Source organism: Temnothorax longispinosus, chromosome 7 (genome assembly GCF_030848805.1).
Source record: "Temnothorax longispinosus isolate EJ_2023e chromosome 7, Tlon_JGU_v1, whole genome shotgun sequence".
NCBI classification, from domain to species: Eukaryota; Metazoa; Arthropoda; class Insecta; order Hymenoptera; family Formicidae; genus Temnothorax; species Temnothorax longispinosus.
In genome coordinates, this window is record NC_092364.1 from 21,410,527 (window position 1) to 21,434,034 (window position 23,508).

Genomic DNA, 23,508 nt, shown 5'->3' on the forward strand with positions numbered 1-23,508 from the left:
TAATATATCTCTGAAACTCACAATAAGAGATGAGTTCGATAAAGATTCACCTACCGTCTTCCTTCCGCAACAGTTTATTTAAAGCATACAAACGGTACAAACTTTATTCGCTGTCACTTTGCATACAAATTAAATTAAGTCGTTCGGATATCGTGCGTGTACGAGAAGGAGAGAGACAGATAGGAGAGAGAGAGAGAGAGAGAGAGAGCGGAGAGTGAGGATAGAGAGGGACGAAAAGGCAAACACGGCCGTGTGTATTTTTCAAAGCTGTCGACCGGAGATTCTACCAGGGTCCAAGATTTTCTCCGAGAATTCGGACCACTCGCCGCTGAGCGAGCGGGGCGATTCTATTCACGCGTCGTTCAGCTCGTCGATATGATTGCTGTATTATTTTTTCTTCTTTTCAGGCTTTTCTCTCTGCCATTCCGTCCATTCTGATATTTCTTTCATTCTATATCGCGTCGTGCGCCGAGTGTATGAATCCAATATTCGTCAAAGTGACACGAGAAACGAATGCGCGGTAAACCGCAGAAAAGCAATGGCAAATCTACGTGTTTCGCAACGAGAAACGCGGGAGCGTTGAGACTGCATGGCTTGTCCGGAAAAATTTTGATAATAAAGAAATTAGCTCGAAATAGAAAACCTGTGCTATTTTCTATTTTGCCAATTTTGTTTACGCCGCTACCGACTCCTATGGTCGCGATGCGAGCGGAATAGGAAGATGATAAATAATCATCAAAATTTGCGGACTTTCCTTTAAATTGTTCACTAGATCCCCAGTTCTGGGTAAAAATAATATTAGTAAAGACAAATTTCGTTAATATTAATCTAGTTGTCAACGAAGACACTAAATTCAGAATTTCACGCGCATCAATCAGAGTTATTAATTATTTACAACGCAATCTGAGGTAAACAACCGTTTTTACGGTAGTGGATTTTTTTTATTCATAGAGAAGCGCGAAAGAGTCGTCACTTTGCGGAAAAGACTATTTTCGTGTATTATTATTTTATTATACAGAAACAACGAACGCGATGAATTTATTATGGTGAGATAATGGAAGTTATTTTCCAGGCAATAAAGAGTGAAATAAATTATAACAAGCTTCATAAGAATCGTGAGTTTTTCAACGAGAGTAGATAAAGAAAATGTCTGTGTTAATATTCATGACGAATAAATAAAACAGGCTAATATCTCACCCCCGGTTTATAGAGGAGATTAATAATATATGTTTGCAGAATGTTTCTATTAAAAATCGCTAAATTAGAAAATCTGTTCCAATATTGAAGTTCGTATATTTTTCAAGATATTATATATCAATTTTAATATTACAATAATTGACCTTCCATAATATATGGAACTATTATCTGTATCTTATTTTTTTTCTACTTTTTTTTTCAATTTCGAGCTTTGCTAAATATTCGTTAGAGATTTCAGATAAAAAAAAAAACGCGAAAAAATTATTCGAGATTATTAAAACTCGACTCCGCAGATATTTATTCAGACCCGTAATGTCGATGCACTCTTCCAAAAATATACGACATTGTCTAGAGATATTTTCTGAATATTTTCGCTTATCATTAACAGTATTAATAAACGCGAATATCGATCAACACGTACCTATTTGGTAAAAGAGCAGAGTTCTTTCATTAAACGAAATGTAATCAACGTAATCGACGAACTCAGAATACTTGGACCCGGTGATTCTCGCGATCGCAGACGACGATGTTGCCGGTGGAGGTGACGGCGACCCCCTCGAGACCTTTGAATTCGCCGTCGCCGCTGCCCCAGCAGCCGAAGGACTTGAGGAAGGTGCCGTCGGGGCTGAAGATCTGTATGCGATTGTTACCGGAGTCGGCGACGAGGATGTAGCCCTGATCGTCCACGGCGACGCCCCGCGGGAACTTGAACTGGCCCTCGTCCGAGCCCTCCGAGCCGAAGGACGTCAACACGCGGCCGTTTACGTCGAATATTTGCACGCGATGATTGTTGCCGTCGCTGACGATCACTCGATTGGTGTTGCTCACCGCGATATAGTGCGGGTGTTCTAACTGGCCGCGTCCGCTACCGCACGAACCAAACTTGCCCACGAACGTGCCATCCGATTGAAATACCTGCGAACGATACCCCAAGGTGGTCACGTATTGTCATTAAAGTAAGAGCTAGTGTAAGAGCACGATGCTTTTAAGTAGTTAAAAATTAACGAGACATTGAAATTTACTGAGCTTATATATCTTCGCAATTTTATCTTATCTGATATATTTTATGTAATAAAATTAACGACGCTATTATATATTATATAACGACTACGAGAAAATATTTGAGGGAGAAAAGTAGAAATTGATGTTAATCAACGTTCTCTCAAATAATCAGTTAATTATCCGAGTTGATTGATTAGCCTTGTGTTAAGGCACGCACCTGCACGCGATGATTCTCCTTGTCACACACGTAGATGAATCCGAGGGCGTCGGTGGTGATGCCCCAGGGATAATTGAACCTGCCGTCGGCGGTGCCCTGAGAGCCGAAGGCCCGCAGGAAGCGGCCGGACGGATCGAGCACCTGGATCCTGTGGTTGTAGCGGTCCGCGATGATGTACTGCCCGATTCGGTTTACGGCCACCCCGGCGAGGCAATCGAACTCGCCCTCGCCGCTGCCGTACGTTCCGAACTCCTTCATGAAGTTCCCATTACCGTCGAATACCTGCGGACCGAGCGGTGCACGGTCGTTTACATCGATATTAATATCGGTTCTCGCGGCCGACCGCGATAACCAGGACCAGGACCAGGACGAGAAATTTTTCCTCCGTACCTTGTTTACGATTGTCGATACCACGGGCCCGGCGCTCGTAAAATCCTGAAGGCTTCGCTACTTCAGTTTTACGCGCTCGTATTAAATTAACTGTTATTGCCTTAAGCGACGCGATTGATTTATCGAGGCACACTGTCGCCAATATTGAATTTGACAAATTGCTACACGGGAAAACGATTCAGCTTTCAAAATTACTATTTTTTACAACTGATGTAATCTTCTATCAATTTTTTTCCAACAGTTTTATCGTTGAAACATTGTTATGCCATTTGATCTATCAAATAATTTTTCACTTCTCGCATTTGACGCTGTGTTTAAATATAATCCAATTTCGGGACCAACTTTGAGATTAGAAGAATGACTTACTTGAACACGATGGTTGGAGCTGTCGGCCACGACGATGGAGTTGTCTGGGCCGACTGCGAGGCCTCTTGGCCAGGTAAAGCATCCGGCTTCGCTCCCCCGCATCCCGAACTTAAACAGCTGCCGCCGCTTCAGCAAGTAATGACTCCTCCGACCATTGCTGGAATCAATTAGTGGAGCGGTTAATAAGGCTTAGGCGGGGATTTCCAATATTCCCGCGATTATGGATCTCTCCCGAGGGATCGTTTGTCCGGCCGCGTAATTAATCATGCGGTTACGCGCAAACGTTTACGTGATAAACGCAATTATTCTTCATCTGATACAACTCCCGAAACCCTATTGTGTTAAGAAAAGTTTGCGGGGCGAGCGCAGTCGGAGGGAGAGAGAGAGATAGCGCGGGAAGAACAGAAAGAAGCAAACTCGGATATAGTGGGGCTCTGTATCTTCATTGTGCGCCGCTGTTCTTAGAGGAATGTTTTTCGTAAATCCACTTTTCAAGAGAGACGCGATGTTTCACTCCGGCGGAAACAGCGGTAGATCTTCGAGAATTATGACCGCGCGAGAAGTCCCGGAGAGAGCAACGCAACGGATAACGAGGATAAAGTGTTTTGATTGCAATGGCTGGCTCCTCGCTGCATCCGACGGACTTTTCCCCCCTCCTCCGATTCAAGCTTGTCCGTGGCATATTTAGAAAGTCTCATACGTTATTTCTAACAAGTAATGCATCCCATCCTTTCTATAAACTATGAAACTATGAAACTTTCTTCCTCTTCTCTCAGGCGCAGGCTTCGCCAGAGAGTATTGAACAGGAAAACCGGGCGAAACTTCGCGGCTCGCATTCAGCCGTTTCCCAAATTGGATTTTCGCCAAGATACGGCGTTTTCATTCATGAACTTTAAAGAAAAAATATGTAACGTCGTAGACGAAAGAAGAAAACTAAAACGCCAGAATGCTCGAAACGCCAGATTCTCTTGTCTCTCGTTTTTACGTTGCCTTTTATGTAACGTAATTGAAATTATATAAGTAGCTGCTTGAGACGCGCTTTTATGGCATCCCCTTGTGTCCTTACGTAACATAATATGATTAAGGCTCACCTAGTGGAGGAACCTGCTGCCGCGGGTATAACGGGAGCTGCTGTAGGGGACGTGGGGGAGCCTGACGGGTTTTTTTGGTCGTCGTCAGAAGATTCGAAGGATGTTTGCCCGGCGTGCCTCAGAGGCAAGCCCAACGACAGCCTTCGCGAAGCCGCGCTGGTGCTGCGGAAATTATTTCGACATTCGTACAAAATTATAATTGATAATCAATTATACGGATTAATTGCTATCTCGTTTCTTTTATAACAACAGCGTTAAACTCCGCGCACTAATGTGATCTATATAATAATAAATATAATGATATGCCTAATAACCGTATTGATTCCAATGCGCGCATAATATTCTGAATCATTATGCGTACAATGAGATTAAAGCTTTATTGATATTGTGCGGGATTGTATGTTACACTATTTGCAATGTGACTAGCAATTTATATTCATTATGTGGAAAATAGACAATTAATTAGTACAGTCGCGCGTAGAGCTTTCAATCATTCAAATATTTGCAATAAACGTGAAGCTCTGACGAATTTCGAAGATTATGGATCGATCTTTGATTTCCTGCGCCGCGTCCGCGCATTTGTTCGTTAAAAATTCTGTACTCGAGCCTGCTTACCTGGACGAAGGTATCGTGGAGGACGAGGAAGGTGGTTCCTTGTCCTTGGTGGTGCGGTTGCCGTACTTGTTCTTGAGGTACCTGGCCCAGGAGCTCAAGGCCGCGCCGTCCTTTTCCGCGCCCGGTCGATCGCGTTCCGGGCTCGGCTCCCTCGACTTCAGGGCGTGGGTGCTGCGGCTCCGTGCCAGTTCGGAGCCGGCGCCGTATTTCGCCGCTAGGTAGGCGTTCGGCGACTGGGTAGTTGGCGATGGTGGTTCCTCGTCCAGGTCGAGATCCTCGCCGCCGAAGTTGTGCGAGCTCCTGGAACGTGCCAGCCGTTGTCGGCGTTCCTTCAGGGCCGCGTAGCGGGATCTCGTCGACAAAGGCGAGTCGATCTCCGCATCCACATCCCTCTCGCGTTCCCTCTCGCGTTCCCGCTCGCGTTCTCGATCGCGTTCACGTTCACGTTCACGTTCACGATCGCGTTCGCGATCGCGTTCCCGTTCCCGTTCGCGGGCCATCATCGCCGCTTGACTTCTGCTCTTGTTCAAGAACCTGAAACATCAGGCAGACAGCGCGCTCAGTTCATCTGCATCGAGAATTTATACTCTTTATGTTAATATCGCGAGATGGAATTATTTTACTCTTGCAAAAATAACTTTATAACATAGAAATAATTTGAAGATCTTCCTCTCTGAGAAAATAATCTATCTATCATAATCCAACTTCCACAAGATATTAAGATAAAACATTATTACTTCATTTTTTCGGGCATTTTATCGTGAGCATCTTAGAGGTTGTTGTTTAGAATTCTATAGAAAAATTCTGTAAAAGATTCTCTGTGACGCATAATTATTTATACAAGAGCAAATTTCCATTTGACACGTATGCATTTAATGACATTTATAACAAATAATTACTGTAAAATACAATGAGATAATTATATAAGCAGCAGATTATAAGATAAAAGAGAAATATATATAATCTCGTCTTATCTATCTTGCGTATTTGCTAGATGATACGTAAAACCGTCTAGAAGCATAACGTTGTTAATTGTAAAACGTTAAAACAACAACTAAATTCGATTTTCCACTATAACATTATTATTTCCTAAAATATTTTTGTTAATATGTTTCTGCGAATGTTCGGATTATCCGAACATTCCTTGAATTTTCGAGATGTCAACCGGTAATCCAAACAACATAGCTCCGTTCCAGTTTCTTCATATTTTCTGGTGATCAATTTTCTCGAGAAGATTTTCGAACTACTCTCAAGTGCCCGGCTTCTCTCGCTCGATCTGGACCGCGATCGTTCAAGTTGAATTCGAGTAGATTTTAGGTAATCGCACACCCCGAACATTGGAGGGTACGCGAGAGTGCCCCGACACGCACGCGGGAAAGACGATATATACCCATCGTGAGAGCGAACGGTATCTCTGCGGTCGTATTTTCGACTTTCGAGTGAGACCTTGCATCCAGCTATTTCGGTGCATGCGTGCCGCGTAGCGCAGACTAAGGCGTCGCAAACACTGCAAACACGTATGGGCGCAAAATCGTATAACAAAAACGCTTATCGATGAATACGGGCGGACAATACGTCTGTATCGCGCTTTATTTAAAAAAAAGAGTCGCTTTCAAAGTAAAAATGGTCGAAAGAAATGCCCGGAAATGCCTCGCTTGTGCGCATTGCGTGTTTATTGCGTCAACTGCACTTATTAGCAATAATTTTATCTTTTATCATGTGTTGATGAAGACAAAGGTGTATATTCATTAAAAAGAAAATTATTCGGCATTGAAAGAAATAATTTCGTGAAAATTATATGGTCATTATTATAATTTTGCAAAATTATTACTGTACTAATTAAACTCCAGTGTACGCTGTGTATAAATAACAAACAACATATTTACCAATTACACAAGCGTAGTACATTAAACTTATTTTGTGCGGTGCGCCCGTAGAAAATGCTATTTATGCAAAACCGAGGCGTGCGCATTGCACGCGAATATTAAAAGACAAAATAATACGGGCGTGTCGTAAATTGCATGCTCTAATGAGTACCGGGGTAACCGGAATAACAAAGTTAAGGGGTTAACTGCTTTTCATGTATACATGTTGGTAGACTTTGTGCCGGTACCACTATCTCGTTTATGGGATTAACCTTATGAGGACGAGATTTGCATTTGATTGTCCGTGAATCTATCCATTGTTCGCGATATACAAAATTCTTGCGGTCTCGAGTCGTTGTACAGGGATGTGCGGGCGCATGAAACTTTAATGTCATGTCCAGCTGGACTTCAAGGTTTTACATACCGCGTACAAACGACAAATAATGAGAGCATACAGGCACAATGCCTTGCGAAGTATCAGTTGAAGCCTTCTCTTTTTATCGTTTGAAGCATTACAGATATGGACAATCATTATTATTACATAAAATCATGTCAAGTATTAATTCAACGAGACAACAATGAGATAAGCTGCGAGATCAGTGTGATTAATCTCTACGCTAATTGCGTCTGAAGTGTGGTCTGTACACTTGCCGGAAGCGTTCATCGTCAGTGAGCAATTTACAGTAGAAGATGTCGTCACACTTGCCGGATCGTGACATTACGACTTTTATGCTTTCGGTTTTAATTTGAAAAAAAAAATCTATGCTTACGAAGCAGCCACTGATCTGATTCGATTCCAGCTCCATAGATGAGTGCAATCATCGGGGACCACCGATGCGCCGCACTTTTTATGACAGATTCGTGAGACATCCTGTATACATGACTACGGTGAATATGCAAATAAGTGTTTTACTATGATTCGTATATACGTATGTCATGCACACATCATTCTCGTAAGCGTGTTTATTATCGAGAAGCAAAAATTAGAGCTGTTATTCTTTTGTTACAAAATAATCGGAAAATTTCGAAAAAGCTAACAAAAAAATCAATTAAGCTACTTACTAAAAAGCTTAAAATAAGTAATATTTTATTTTAGACTTTATTTCGTTAAAATTCTACACTCGACTTTAAATTTGATAAATGTTCCGTTGATTCGAAGAATGTTCTTAATGCAACATTTAAACTGTATACAGATAATAGACTCGTGTATATGATTACTGCTGATTAACCACAAATAACTGGGGAAATGTGAATCTCATTGTATTAAACTGGCAATTAACATCCTGGGGCGGAGTTAGCGTTGCGTATAAGGTAAACTGCGTGATGAGGATGAAATTTTCGGATTGCGTCAAACAATGTTTGTGTAGGTTCGCTCGAATTTGAGAAAGTTCATGAATGTCCGCAAACTTCGGTATAAACATAGTTTATCGCGCGCCCGGTTTGTATGACTTTGCACTGAACCCCCCCCCCCCTCAACTAAGTTCGTATTTCGCCTGTATTAGGTCGGGTCCCAGTGCATCGGTAGAACCGACGTGTCACGAAGTAAGAAGTTTCCAGTTTACGAAACTGGTAGATCAGATTGCGGCGTGGATCGATGGTTCTACGTTTCTCCCAAACGGCCGTGTAGGAGCTGCGAAGTTTCGACAGTGTCGATTCGTTATAACGGCAAGCGGGGTGTGCAACGTGCTAAGAATACCGCCTAACGTTATGCAGTAATCCATTTTCGGCGGCGCGAGTATATTTTTGTAGTATGGATTACACGAGAGAGGCTCGACCATATTTTTACATATTTTTACCGTAGGCGTAGTTTGAGACAAAAAAAATAACGATGCACAATCTCCGTTTGGAATAAATATATGGTAATAAAGTTAATATTATGGATCACAAATAAAGTTTGGAATATTACCGTTAAAACTCGCTATTATTATATAGCTGGAAAATATAACAAATTTATATCGAATATATTATGATCTAAATAATATTTTAATTAATTATTACCATGAAAATTAAAAATTATACAACTATTTGATATTTTAATTTTTACAACAAAATTATCTGCAAAAATAACGTGCGCAAAAATAACTGAACAGCATAATAAAAAAGTGTAACGAGTTAGTCGTATATAAACTGTATTATGAAGTACAGATTTTCCTATGAAATTTCTAATCTTGTTGTGAATTTTCCAAAAAATAATTTATGTACTTGATTCTGCTATCCGAAAGCATACATCCATTTCCCTTATATGGTACCTACTTGTAATCGAATGAGAGAGAGATCCAATGTTCTACCACTTTAACATATTCTCCTCGAAATAATGTTTCAACGAAAATGAGCGTGCCTATGTCTTGAAGAGTACGCAAAAAATTGATATCATAGATTTAAAAAGTCGCAATATCGCAAAAATTTGTGTCTGAAACGCCATTCAACCTAAAGAAGCATGAAAGACCTGTCTGCAAATAATCATGTCACGCATTAGCAAAAATCATTTCATGAATCATTCAGAATGAATCTCAAAACAATGATTCCAGCTCTGTCCATTATCTTTTTGCAATAGATTTTATAAATGCTAGAAAGAGATGAGATTATATAATATCTATATCGCAATAAGAGATTCATAAATCTTTATATATTTAAAAAATAGAAAATTAAAAAGGAAATCTCTCACGGTATCTCAGAGATAACACATAATGAGATTTAGATGGAGATTACTTTTGAGAAACATTTCGATAAAGAATAATCTAGCGATCGAAACGAATGACGAATCTGGACTGCCGCCTCCATCTGCCGACCATCGACGTCCATCGATCAACATAGTGATGCGATTTTACGTACAATCTGTTAGTGCAATAAATAAATATGCATTCTTCTCGTACTTATCGTATCCCGCTTTTTGTTTCAGTGACGACACATGTGGATAGGAACAATGAACAATATCAGGGATTGAAGAACGCAATTGGAAGATTTTGGGACAGAGGGTAAAAGGGTTCAGGGGAGTGGGAAAGGGGACGACCAGAAAAAGAAAGAAAAGGAAAGAACAAGAGGAAAGGTGTTACGAACAAGATTTACAAGCGGGATCCGACACTTTGTGCTTGTTATCACGCACCGATACTGAGGACAGTTGAGAGGGAAATAAATAATACGAGTTATCACAAAGAAATGCAGTTTATTTACCACACCGACAAACTGTGACGCAAGCCTATTCGCTATAAGGAGAGAGTACAAAAACTTATAATAGATATACGCGATGCGCGTGCGGAGACAGCCGACCCGCGGTGGCAAGGGTCGTCCGACGCCTCTACCTCGTTTTCTCGGGTACGGCTTTTAAGAAGCTCAGCGCGAAAGCGGCGAATTAAAAACTGTTTCGCTACCGGACGCGACAATAACGCGGGCGCGCACGTGCGTATATGTTTGCACGCATAAGGCAAAAAAAAAAAACGCGACCACGAAGATACCGTATTTGAACAACGTGGGGTCACACACGCTTCGCGGATCGACAAATATAGGAACAATGGCACTCGGCCGTAATTACGATTATCACAATGTATAAAAAAATGCAGGTTTACCGTGCATTGCGTGGATAGATAGATTACGTTCTCCGACAGTACCTTTCTATTCGACGGCGTCGGCCAGAGGAGACGCGAGATGCGCGAGTTTCGAGCAGCAGTCTTTTAACGAATCGATATATATTTTTCTACGTTCTTGTTACTATATACTTCCCTTAAATTTCCTATTGTAATATTATTAATCGGTATAATATGATTTTATGCATCCTGATTCCGAGATGCTTAGTTTCGAAAATTAATTGAAATCTGATTAGAATTAGTTGGATATTAATCGAAATTCAGATATGTAATGGTGTTCGTTAATAACAGCATAATTTATTAAATAATTAATTAGTAAGAGCTTTCAAACTATTTTCTTCTCCTTCAATCAAGCAGTAAAAGAGTCAAACGATTTAGAAAGCTGTAATTTTTTTTCTACAAATTAAACGTCTTATAATTAGGTTTACAAATTATACGAAACTCAAATCAGAAGTCTAATCATAATTTAACCTGTAATGTAAGGCTAATAATATTTGTATGAAGCAAATAAGAGATCGAGTGTCCCTTCGGAGAACTGCTGCGTCGTCACTCGCGGCAAAATTCGTCAGTCCCGTCAGTTTCTGCGTAAACTCTCGTGCATGGTCTACGGGTCGGTCTTTCATCCTGAACGCGGAAACCGAGACGACGCGAGAGACAGAGAGAAAGTGTGGGAGGAACCGGAGGAGATTCGTAACGTATTTGCGTAACGTCAGGGAGAGAGAGCTTTGCGGATTAGGGGAACAGATTCGTTAGAACGCTGTAACACAGTACGGACACACAGAAGACGGTGGTTACCATTTGCATCGGTACACTCATACTGGCGCCGGGCGTTTCCTCGTGCTCGCCGGGCCCTGACTGCTCGGTGCCCTTTGACCGCGTGGCAACGTTCGCGACTAATGCACCGTTCTCAATGTTAGTTTTTGAGTTTACGAGGTCGGTCGTTTGGGAACGAATCGTGCTCGTGTTCTCCTGCGCGCCGCTATCCCCTACACGCTCTATGTCGACGTCGTCGTCGTCGTAGTCGTCGTCGTCGTCGTCAAGTATCACCCACCCGTTCTCGTCGATGTCGCCCGTGCTCTCTTCGATTCCGTCGATCTCCATCAGTTCGCTCGCGGACCCGATTCTAGCAACGTCTCGATTGGAAGAGGCTTCGATCGGTGAGGTAGTCCGGTCGGACTCGCTCTCGGACTCGTCGGAGACTAGCCATCCGTTCTTACCCAGACTGCTCTGCCTGTACACGTGACTTCTTGACAAAACTTCGGGCCGTTCGCTCTGGGGAACCGTCTCGGCGTCGTCGACGGTGCACGATCGCGCGGAGGAATCCTCGACTTTACTCGACATCTCGTCGCGTCTTTCTTCGGCGAATCTTGGAATAATTTCTTCGATACGTGTTTCTGCCGCGTCGTTGACGTCGCCGATAGAGTTTGCAGTCTCTTCGGAAGGGCGATCAACCGTGGATTCAACGTCCAACGGAATCGTTTGCAGATCAGCCTGCAGATCCTGCTCTAGATCTTGCTCCGTGACCACCCAGCCATTATCGTCGAACATCTCCTCGATGCTCCTATCGTCGATTATCGAAGCGCTTCGGCGCTTCAAATCCCTCTCGTAACAGTCGTCAGGCGTCACGCTGCTTTCGGCTCGGGTGTTCGAGCTAATGCTCAGCACCGTAGTCTCCTCATCACTTTCGGAGTTCGAGGAATCTTTATTCTCCTCGTTAGCCTCGCTTTCCGCGCTATCTTTATTATCGTAATTTCCATCGTCCTTGTTCTTCTCCTTTTTCCCGTTCTTGACGTTGCAGTTTTCATCTCGAGACTCGTCGTCTTCCTCCTCATCTTCTTCCTCGGAGCCACTTTCGGAATCGCTCTCCGATTCGCTGTAGGACATCGTTCGTCCACTGACAGAACTCGAACATTCGGAAACGCTGTGAGACTCTTTAGACCTCGAGCGATCTCTACGCTCGTCGATCATCTCGATGGTTTGACTCGTGAAATCCAACTCCTCGGAGACAGAGGCATCGACATCTTCCACGATGATTCGAACAGAATTAGGAACGTCTTCGAAATCACGCTTTTTGGACGTCACTTTTTCCGTGTCGTTTCTCCCCATGTCGGAATTATCTTTAGTCGCGATAGATTCGTCCCGGCTGCGACCTGCGGCTACCAACGAGATCTCCTTGTTCTCGGAATGATCCTGAATTAACGCGTCCTCGGATGTCACACTCGCAATTCGACTATCGCCGCGGTTACCCCCGAGGAGATTTTCGGGTTCGGTAATCGCGAGGTGGGAAGAGGTGGATGAGGTGGTTGATTTGTCCGTAATAACGTCCGTTTGTGCCGAGCTAGCGTTCGTCGCCTGCGATTTAACCGCGTCCCCGTCGGCGTCGACGTCATAAGCGGAATCCGCGATCGTAGCCGTAGCCGCGATTACTCTACCGTCGTCGACGCGACCGGCCGAGCACCTTTCGTCGGTACCGTCCGCGCTAAACGCCCTAAAACGATTACGGTCGAGGGGGTTATTGGAATTAAAAGTGGCCTCATCATGAGCAGTCGTTTGACCGTGAGCTAGGTGCGCTACGAACCTGCTGGTGTAGCCGCCCGGCGTCGACGTCGTCGTTGTCATCGCGGCGCCGCCGCCACCGCCGCCGCCACTCGGCGTCGTCATCGTCGTCGTCGTCGTCGTCACGGATTGCGCGGGGCTGCCCCTCGGCGACGAATACCTGAGACACGAGTGATCGGTCGGAACTTTCTCTCCTTATTCTGGGCTTCTGGCTACTACTAATACTACTAAGGGATTGGTGCTTTGGGGTGTCGGTTTGATTGCGTCCTCGAGAGCGTAACTCATCGGACAATGTAGCACATCAGCTCCGATAATCTTTCTCTCTTTAAGATTGAGGTCACGTTTATTTCCTAACTGCCACTAGCGGTTAGGTAAGCTTATCGCGCGTCTTCCATTAGGATCGAGACGCGAGATTGCACGATTAATGATCTTACTCTCTATGTATTTATCTTACTTTATACATCTCACGCCGACTCAACGTCTAATTTTATTTTCATTTACATAAGAAATATTCTGTGTAAACGACGATTACGCGGTGTCGCTTTGTATTCAAAGCGCAACCATACTCGTCCACGATAGAATAGAATAGTCTTCCTATTCCTAGCAAAAAATTTAAATTTGAGCGAAGCATCAAACAAAATTTTAATTAAGTAATCAATTAAAACATGAATAAAAATAAAGGTTGATTGATATTTCTTAGATGAAAAATGGATGCACCACTTTATCACGTGCTTCTCGAGTGCAAACGCGTGCTCGCGGTCAAATTTACACGTCCTAATGTATTACAATTCATCGCCAGACTGAGCGGCTAATCAGTTTCCGCAGCACTACGTGGAAAGTTTCTGATAGCAGCGGGCGCGATGGGGAACGGTCCACGTGATTCTTTTACAAAAGCCGAAGGGAGTCGCCGGGTCGGGCCAGGGAGAGCACTTACGGCTTCGCCTGGTCTCTCCCTGTTCTCTCCCAGCCGTCTCTCGTTTCCTTAGGCCACAGTTTCGAGCGAGAGGATTGCGACTGTCAGGGGAAGGGGAGTAAGCTTACTTCGAAATTCAGCGCGAGTGAGCGCATTCGTATGCTCTCGAATGCGACGGGAGAGAACGACGGGTGCGTGTGCGCGATGCTACCGCTCTCGCAACCAACGCAAATAAACACGGTAACACACGAACGAAAACCCCACCATAGTTTCTGTGAGTAGAGTAGAGAACGTGCAAGTTCGACAACTTCGGATTTTTTATCAAAAAGTAATAAAGAAGAGAAAGAGAGAGAGATTTTCACGAGACGGATAATACTATTGCTTGAGAACTATATATCAAAGCAGAAAAAGAATTAAAGAAAGAGAGAATTGTAGTTAACTTTTCTAATTTTATACAAAAAAAGATAAAATTTAAAATTAAATTTAAATAAATTTAATATTTTAAATATTTAATTTTATATTTCTGATTTTGCGATTATTATTTTGCGACAGATATTATTTTTTGTAGAAAATTCTCATTAATTTTCCTTTTTTATCTGAACTAAGCATGCTTTTGACAATCGTTAACGTGTGTGCATAGGTTCTATTCATATTTGATAACAACACGAATCAGTAGAGATTCGAAAAGGCATTAATCGTCAACTGTCATGATTAAATTTCTACAACGTGATTACTATGTGATATCAGCTGTAATTTAATAAATGAATAATATTATCCCTTTTAAATACATTAAAACGGAATATAAGCTTAATTTTTTTAATAATTATCAAATAAACACACACGTTAAGTTTTCACATTTCTAAAAGATTAAGCCTCTTCTTTAAGATCAAGTTGATGTTTTTATCATCATATTAGTTGAAGATTAAGCCTCTCGCTCATCATACGGATTGGTTCTTAGAATTGAGAGATACTTGCCTGGTGGAAGGCGAATCTTCCTTGCTTCCTCTTCTAGCTTCGGCGCTGCGAGCGAGTAAAGGCCCGATATCGGTGCGTGCCATGGCGGATTCGCTTCTCTGACGATCTTGAGAAGTAGCGGAAGCTGCGGTTGGGGTAGTCTTGGACGGATGACCGTCTGTTTCCGACTCTTCTTCACTGTCCGACTCCGTCTCCTCGGAAGAGCTGCTTGTCTCCTCGTCTTCGTCTTCCTCCTCTTCCTTCTTCTTCGCCGCTGGCTCCTCTCGCGGCGTCTGGACCGGCGGTGGTGGAGCCGCACGGTTACCTGAAAATTCACGCCAACATGATTTCCATTTTTAATCCTAAACTTAATGTTAAAAGATTTAATTGACAATTATGCATAAATTTCATGTGCTTCGTTAATTAACGATGATATAAGAAATGACATTCAAGCACTGATAATAAATATCTTACGAGTTTTTTTTCTTATTTTGTAATCAAAGTTATTGTACATTTCCTAGGATCATCAGATTTGGTTTTAATATAAAGATATATCGTAATGTCAAGCTAAGAAATACAGTCACGGATAAAGGACACGGTGAGCGACAAGCGGTGAGGACCTGTCGCGGTGCATGGGAATGTGCGTTTATGCAATCTCAGGTGCGGGAAGAGGATGTCTTCCCCCTTTTACGTCATCTACGTGTTCACGGTTGACGGAAACGCGACAAGAAAACGGACCGATCACATCGACTGACAGCGCTGGTCGGAAACAAGAAGTAGCAACGCGAATATCGTCACGTCCGTCCGCGTATCTCACCTATACATGCGAAATACGTTACCTCCGACTTAACACATGGATTTGAGCGGAGATATGACAGCCGGGACACAGTGTCGGAAAAGCGAAGCGACAGCGTTAACTAAGAGTGCTGAATGGATAACGTAATTATCGTGTCGCGCGCCGGTCTGCTTGCCGGCACCAATTTCGCCTCTCAAAATCTTGGAATATTGCGCCAGGCTCGACGTTGCAGTTACATTTTCGAATCGCAACGTTGTCGCACGATCGTGTTGGTGCTCCGCAGCAGCGTTTTACGTACACCCTTCGCATCCCTACGGGATTAGGACGATTGTAATGGACACGCGGACATTCGCGTAATCGAACACGGAACGCCTTCTACAATCAAACCCGATGTTTATCAGCTAATTCCGGTAAAAGCTCCGTTCTTATTTTTCTTAAAAAATTCTTCGAGATATGTAACGTATAAAAAAATATATGAGAATTTCAAACAAACTATTTACTTGAATATTTAACTAATATCTTGTGCGTTATCGATGCGATATCGGTAATCTAAAGAGTATCATATAATACCATTTTACTTAATTTTATGTACTGAACTTGTTTGAAGTTTGTTATTGCGTTTCTGAGGAACTACCAAAGTTTTATGCGTGAATTAAGTCTCCCGAGATAGAGGCGGAAGGTTAAACGCAAATTTGTCTGTACATCCAATTTCCGCGTGAGGTGCTCGACGGAGTACCGAGAAATACAATAGATGCGCTAGAGGCAGGATTAGCGTACGAGGCGAACAAAGACGTGCTTTCGATTCACTTCGTATAAACAATGGGTAATAGGCACACAACGAAATTGGGACGTGTCGCGGATAGAACGGTTCCTAGCTACGAATGTGGTAAAAGGGTCAACCTTTCGATTACAATCCACTGCATTGTTCCCTCTTCGCTGCAACATACAGATAAATTCTATGCGCGACTCTTTTAGATACTGTCAATACTTTACGTGTATCTATTAAATTGCAATTGTACTACCTCTTTTCAATAGTTGGAAAAAGTTCTTTGATAGGGAGAAATGTTTCCCAATGGAAAAGAACCATGATCGATTATAAGAGAGTCTTAGCGTTGCATTAATTCGCGTAAAAGAGTCACGGAGCAGTCTCGCTTCGCGTGTACTTGGCGCGAGAGACACTACCGTGTCTCTTGATTACGCTGATGGTAAAAAGTTCAATTACTTAGCCCGTTCCACACTCTCTTTGATTGTAAAAAGTTCAATTTTAATTTCAGTTTACAATGAGATTTGTGAATATTGTCATCTCGAAAAAGATCTTGTGTACATCTTCTACTTCCGTCAAATAAAAACTCAAAATACTTTTCTCTCCATCACGAAGAAGTAATCATTTGTTCGATAGCGTCGCCACACTATCGTTTGTAACTCGCGTTGAGCTTAATTACCATCTCGTTCGTCTTAAGCTCCGGATCTTAAGAACTGCACTAATAAATTGCACGATTGAATTACCTGCGCCTAAAAAACGGCTCTGAAACGGTGCTCGGGGAGTCGGCGGGGCGGGATTCGATGACTCTCTGCCGGTTGCGGTGGAGACGGTCGTCGTTGTACTGGTCGGAGGTGCTCTCGACAAGTACTTCTGCTTCATCTCCTCGGTCGTGAACGGCGCGCCGGTACTGCGTATTCCGGATCCCGCCGAGCTCTCGGAGCCCGTGCTCGAGTCCGACGAGGCACTCCTAGCCGCGGGGGGCGCGTGAGTTTCCGCTGAAGTTCTCCTGCGCGGGCAACAATATTACAAACAAGCACGTTAATAACGCAGCGTAGAACTCGAACAAGTTACTTGTTTGCGCCATAACAACGTTGCGCCGCGAACTCCGCGCTTAAGTCCGATATAACGCGAGTACCGCTGACTGCGAATCCCACGGTTACCACCGGCGTGATTAATATCTACGTGAGCAAACGCGTCTTCGGGTCTTTCATTCCTGCGGGGGGACCCATGTTGATTTACCGTCTTAAGAAATAGTTTATGTCGGAGTCGAGGAAATTTGTGGCTTTAATGAGGTTTCTCCCTGCAACTGTCTCAACTTTTTAAACGCGGTCTCGGCACTCGGCACGATGTCCAAACTAACATTAATTTCCGATTGAAGAATTTGTGTATCGTTCTACTTGTAACCGAATAATCATTACACACATTTTATGAGATATGTTAATTTTTCGTAGAACTTTCTAACTGGACAATTCTCTTTCACGTGTTTGCTGCTAGAATTTTTATAATAAAGTTTGACAGTTTCGTTTACCTGGCGACGGCCGATCTCCTGACCGGCTGCTCGTCGGGTTCCCGTTCCGGAAGTTCTCTCGGTGGCGGCGGATGAACGGAAGCGGGCGTCGAAATCGGTTGCCTCTCTTCCACCGTCTCGGGATGGACAGCGGCGGCGGTCGCCGCGGCATTCTTGTTCTGTTTCTTGATCCTCGAGATCTCGTCGTCCTCGCTGGTCTGTCTCGCCACCGCGGTCGGTAGTACCTTTCTCACTTGTACCTGCGCGTCAAAAAATCACTTATGGCGAGAATACTGCGGCGTTTCGCCACATTGCACCACGGTGTAATCGCGATCGAACCTCGCTCAATTCCCTTCGTGATTTGCAATCCGGATCGTTCGTTTCCCCTCGAGTGCCGGGACTGTCGGGCGGGGGGCCAGGGGGGGGTTCGCGCCAGCCGCTCGATGCGTCGCGCGATTTATTGGGGCCGCGAAATCCGCACGTGCATTTAAATGCAACGTTATGGCACGTACGCGACAGGTGGCGAATACGTGAATCGGCACGGCAATTACACGCGTCCTACGCTCGCGAGTACATATAGCGCCGTAATAAGCAGGAGTGCGTGTGTGATGCGGGATTAAGTGGGTGGCGTAATGATGAAACGTAATAATAAAAGTGTAAAATTACTGTATTGTTACCTTACATTCGCAGTATTTCATGCAAAGTACAACGTTTCAATGATGTAGGTCAATTCACTTGATATATTACTCTTTCTGTCTATCATTACCGTCAATATCCTATCTATATATATATATACACACACACACACACACACACACACACATACACACACGTGTTGTCGGCTATCGTTCTACTGGTATGCGCAAAATCATAGAAAATTAACGCTATGTATTTTACATAATGATTGGCACTTTGTTGACCGCATTCGTAGGAATGACATTCATTCGTCATCGCGTATAGTACTTGATATAAATCATCGTGGACTAAGATAACGGTCCTCGTTACATATACGAGTCAACATTTGTGTTTGTACGTTCATTGAGCGTTTTGACACCAGCCGCTATCATCCGAACAATGGGATGCGCGACATCGAACATATTTCGTTCGTTGCACTGGCCGTCAGCATGGAGAGTTCGTGCCCATCCGTTTATTTCGCCTGCCATAACAAGGGATTCCTTGTGCAAAAGTGCGGAGGTATCACTGTCAAAAATAAATACGATGTCGTCAAATTCACGAACTCCCACTCAAATCGTCTTCTTAATTAATTACTTAATTATGTAATCACTCATTATTAGCTCGATATCAAAATTTATAAGCCAAATTAGAGATCTGTAGTTTTACTCAATATATTAATTAACATTATATCGTTATTCATATATTTTTCCAAAATTTTTATTCTCTTTTTTTTTTGTAACATATTCTTATATAATATATATAAATAACTGAGAAGAAAGTGTATAAAATTATCGCGTTAAATCTTTCTTCGTTTCATAAAAATGTGGATTTTTCCGTTTGCCAATTACTGATATCTCCGTGTTATCAAATTACAGCGACCATGATGTAAATGGTGTTTTTTCCGAGTGTTTTCTAAAAGTGCATGCAAGGCTAATTAAATAGCGTTTATTGAACACACTCGTGGCCGTAAATTAACTGTATCGTCGACGTTTAGCCGTTTAAATATTGACGCAGCGATATACGGTATATCGATAAGCAGGGAACGGCGATTAAATTCACTGATACGCTTCTCTGTAGAGGATGTACATTTTTCGGCGTAAAAAAATTTACGCCGGCTAGTGGATTTGCATATAGATGCCGGACGATTGCTCGATTGTCCGATTCAATCAACTGAGCTCCGTGCTGCATCAACATTTAAAATATGAACGTCGAGGGAGGAAAAATAAATGGGTCAATAGTGTAACCATGTGTTACATCGATAAAAAAACACGGATGTCCGTCGAGGATTATTTGTCGATTGGTATACGAATCTATTGATGCGAATTTTTTTAAAATTGTTGTTGTCACGCGAAGCAATGTATCAGTGTCACTCTTATCAACAACCGCGTTCATATATTTCTCTCGGCATTATCTACATCGCTTTAATTTTGCAGAGATTTTTCGACTCAAGTACACATTACCGAAATAATAGCACTGTGTTAAGAACAGTCACGTTTTTAATACGAAGCCTATCAAAATAGCGGATGTTTATGAAAGTTGGCGTCGAGGGAAGCAAATCGATATCCCAATATAAGAACTGAGCGACCTAAGATGGCTTATATACGAAGGGTTGAGAGAGGCTTTATATATACAGAATTCATGTATAACATAAAAATATATTTCGTATGCATACAGGAAATCTATCTGGATTACGCCTGTCACCTTGAATTTTTATTAGCAACGAGAGCTGTATATATTTATGATATATCATAACTTTTTATCCCGGAGCATCCTCGTTATATTTTATTACGAGAACATCGCGTTGAGCTTGTCAAATAAAAACGTACTATAATTTTAAATATTTGCATTATTAATAATAATTTTAACGTATCGATTTTTGTTTGACAGATAATTAATTATTTACCATAGAAATAAAGAAATATGTAGAATATATACTTACCAAGTACAGCGATTATATTATTCATATTCTTGTTAACAAACCACCGTATTAAATATAATTCATGCAAATCGATAATTACTTTGATCGAGATTAGACAGCAAATTAATTCTTCTTCGCCATTTAATCCGATCTGAATATTAAATTCATATTTCTTTTGTTCCGAATTAAGCGCACCGGTATGTTTTGTAATGGGCAATGTATTATACACCATTAAATAGTTTCAAACTAACAAACTAAGTTCAGAGCTAAAACAGATCAGGTTTTTAATCTGCAAAGTATTATCTGCAAGATCTAAGATCAATTTTCAGATACGAAAGCGCAACTAAATTTTGGACCTTGACCCACTTTAGCTTTGAAGACCTTAACGTCTAAGCTGTCAGAAACGTGCTGCTCTAACCTGTGGCTTAGGTGGTTGTGGTGGTTGCGACACGGGCTGACTCGCCGGCTCCTCCTTCTTCCTCTTGCCGGCACGCTCGGACTCCTGCAACTTCTTCATGACCCGCGGCGAATCCGTCAGGCGAAATATACCGGACAGGGGACCGCGCGCGGCGTCTTCCGTGTCCAGAACTCGTTCCCGTAGGCCAGACGACTCCTGCGGCGCCGACGTGAATCTCACCGTCGACCTGGAGTCACCGTCGGAATCGTCGCCGTCCCGATGCCGCATAAATCGACTCCTGTACCTGGACTTGTTCCTGGGCACCTCGTACTCCGGCGCGTCGTACCTGGCACACACATATACACACACACGCATACACACGCGTACTGCGACGACGTCGATTAATTAGGGCCGTTGCCGAGAAAGTAATTCTGAATCTGGAGAAATCACCGACAGTGATTTCTCCTTACGCCATTAACCATCCGTTTCCGCTAATTGAAAACGATCGATAATTTATATAAATGGAATAAATAATCCTAGATGTTTCTTATCGCGAAGAATAAGTGTTTCTTGTCAAATCTCAGATTAAGAACCTTTATGATATTGATCTGTAGTAAGACTTAATGGCAACGATTAAAAAATTACAGAACATTTGGAGTGAAATATTACTGTATTAATCCTTAATAGACATTGCTCGGTTAATATGCTAGCAAATATGCTTTCGAATAAAAATGTTTGATAAATAGTATTAATAGTATCATCTTATTTAACATTAGATATATGAGAAAAGACTTTAAGATGTGGCTACTTTATATTGGATATTATTGGACACAGTATAAGTAGATCAAGTCAGTCAAAGGTCAGACACGAGTATCAACTTAGATTATGTAAATATAAAAAAAAATCTCTCTTCTCCCTAAAGGCAGACAACAACTTATCATTCATGCGGGCAGATTTCGCAAGAACACGTGCCTTTGATATATGTCACTTGAAATTACGACAAGGAGGGGAGGGAGCCCAATGACAAGCCCTACCTAGGTTGAAACGCGACCTGCTTTATAGTCAGATTATCTCAGTTCGATTCGAGAGGACGTTCGGAGGATTGCCGATGACAGGACGAAATGATATTAGGGGATCTCCATCTTCTATTCCCATATCATCTCCGATATTCCCTCAAAGCTCGCTGATAGATTCTACCGAATTTTCCCCCTAATCTTTTAACTCTTTAAACGTCAAGCAACGCTGTCAGCTACAGTGCCATATGTCTTCCAACAATAAAAGAATGTAAAAATTATTTTAATTAAAAATTGTAAATTGAATTTTAATCTAACAATGAAGTGTGGTGCGTTAATATCAATTGTAAGAGCGTTTAAAAGTATTTAAGAATTTAATAAAAAGAATTAAATAACAAATTTTAATTAAAGAACATGTTTAAATTTTGTATCTAACAAAAAGCCTTTAATTTATAACGTGTGCGTTGTTATAATTAGAATTTAAAAAATTGAGAAAGTTAGTACGCTGTTTTCTTATCGAGATCAGTAAATCGCGAAAAACCGATGTTCTTTACTAATCGATTTACGAGACTGTGGCAGGTTAATTAGCTGTACGTGTACCGAAAAATCAATAGATAGATAAACTCTGAAACAGGATATATACTCACTCTATACAATAATGGGCTTCGTCGAAAACCAGTAAAAAAATCAGTATATGCGTCAGTCTTTTAATCAAAGTCAGTTTGAAGCGTCAGCAATCCGTCGGAGGAATTGCAATATCGCGTTCCACGAAATCCTCTGTGAGAAGTAACCTTGTTCACGGATTGCAATAAAATCCGCTCGAAGCGGATGGTCAAAGATAAATAATTAGACGCGAGCTTTGAGAGTTGACCGCTTTCAGATCTGAGGGACGCAGTTATTAAAAAAGTTAACGTCTTGCATTTTTCAGCGAGAGTTTTAAGAATCCCTCAACAAACAATGGCTTTTTCTTAAAGTATTGTTTTAAGAGCACGATATTGTATCAAGGAAATTTATACAATAATATTTCGTTATTAATAATATTTTTTATATTTATATAAATTAGACAATTCATTTAGAATATATTAAAATATGTTCTATTTTTTTGATTTATAAAAATTGTGAAATGTAAAATTAGTACTATTATTGAATTATTAAATATAAGTAATAAATTACCGGTATTTTAATATAATTAAACACCAATTTTACTTATAATATGTGACTTTAAATCTCACCTCAAGTAATATACATATAATTCTATATTTGCTGCAATTATATAAAGATATATATACCTATATAAATAAAACATATATGCATGCATATGACATATAAAATCTCTTGACTTTTTAATCCGTCTATCTGCATTTGCACTATTTGCTGTATCATAGAACATTATCGATTTTAGGCACTTAACCATTTAGCTATATTTCCGTGATATGATATCAGGCGTTGTCACGCTTCAAAACGCTGGCAAAGAACACACGCCAGAAATTGCGACGACAATAACGACCGTTTGTATATTTCAGCTTTTCACGTGACGCAAAAAAAAAAAAGAGAACGATTCAAACGCGTGCTTTTCAGAACGTATTGTGAAAAAGGCACGAATAATGGAATTTTCACTCGAATATCACAAGGCAAGTGTCAAAAATAAACACCGCAGCGCGCGCACGTTTCGCGGACAGTGGAAAATGCATC

At 41.8% G+C, this 23,508-nt stretch overlaps 1 protein-coding gene across 3 annotated transcripts in view; it reads right to left on the reverse strand.

Moving 5' to 3' along the window:
• Positions 1-58: 58 nt before the first annotated feature.
• The window catches only part of Tn (tripartite motif containing protein thin), a 61,404-nt gene continuing 37,954 nt past the window's right edge, over positions 59-23,508 (reverse strand). For all 3 annotated transcript variants that reach the window (XM_071784464.1, XM_071784465.1, XM_071784463.1), the window contains 12 exons: positions 20,825-21,149; positions 17,835-18,073; positions 17,050-17,312; positions 14,769-15,072; positions 12,903-13,040; positions 11,120-12,812; positions 7,514-7,614; positions 4,879-5,412; positions 4,264-4,425; positions 3,173-3,329; positions 2,417-2,698; positions 59-2,112 (listed from right to left, as the gene is read on the reverse strand). In XM_071784464.1, coding sequence (XP_071640565.1) covers positions 1,681-2,112; positions 2,417-2,698; positions 3,173-3,329; positions 4,264-4,425; positions 4,879-5,412; positions 7,514-7,614; positions 11,120-12,812; positions 12,903-13,040; positions 14,769-15,072; positions 17,050-17,312; positions 17,835-18,073; positions 20,825-21,149 — 4,630 coding nt within the window. In that variant the 3' untranslated portion in view covers positions 59-1,680. The remainder of the gene's footprint in view (positions 2,113-2,416; positions 2,699-3,172; positions 3,330-4,263; positions 4,426-4,878; positions 5,413-7,513; positions 7,615-11,119; positions 12,813-12,902; positions 13,041-14,768; positions 15,073-17,049; positions 17,313-17,834; positions 18,074-20,824; positions 21,150-23,508) is intronic.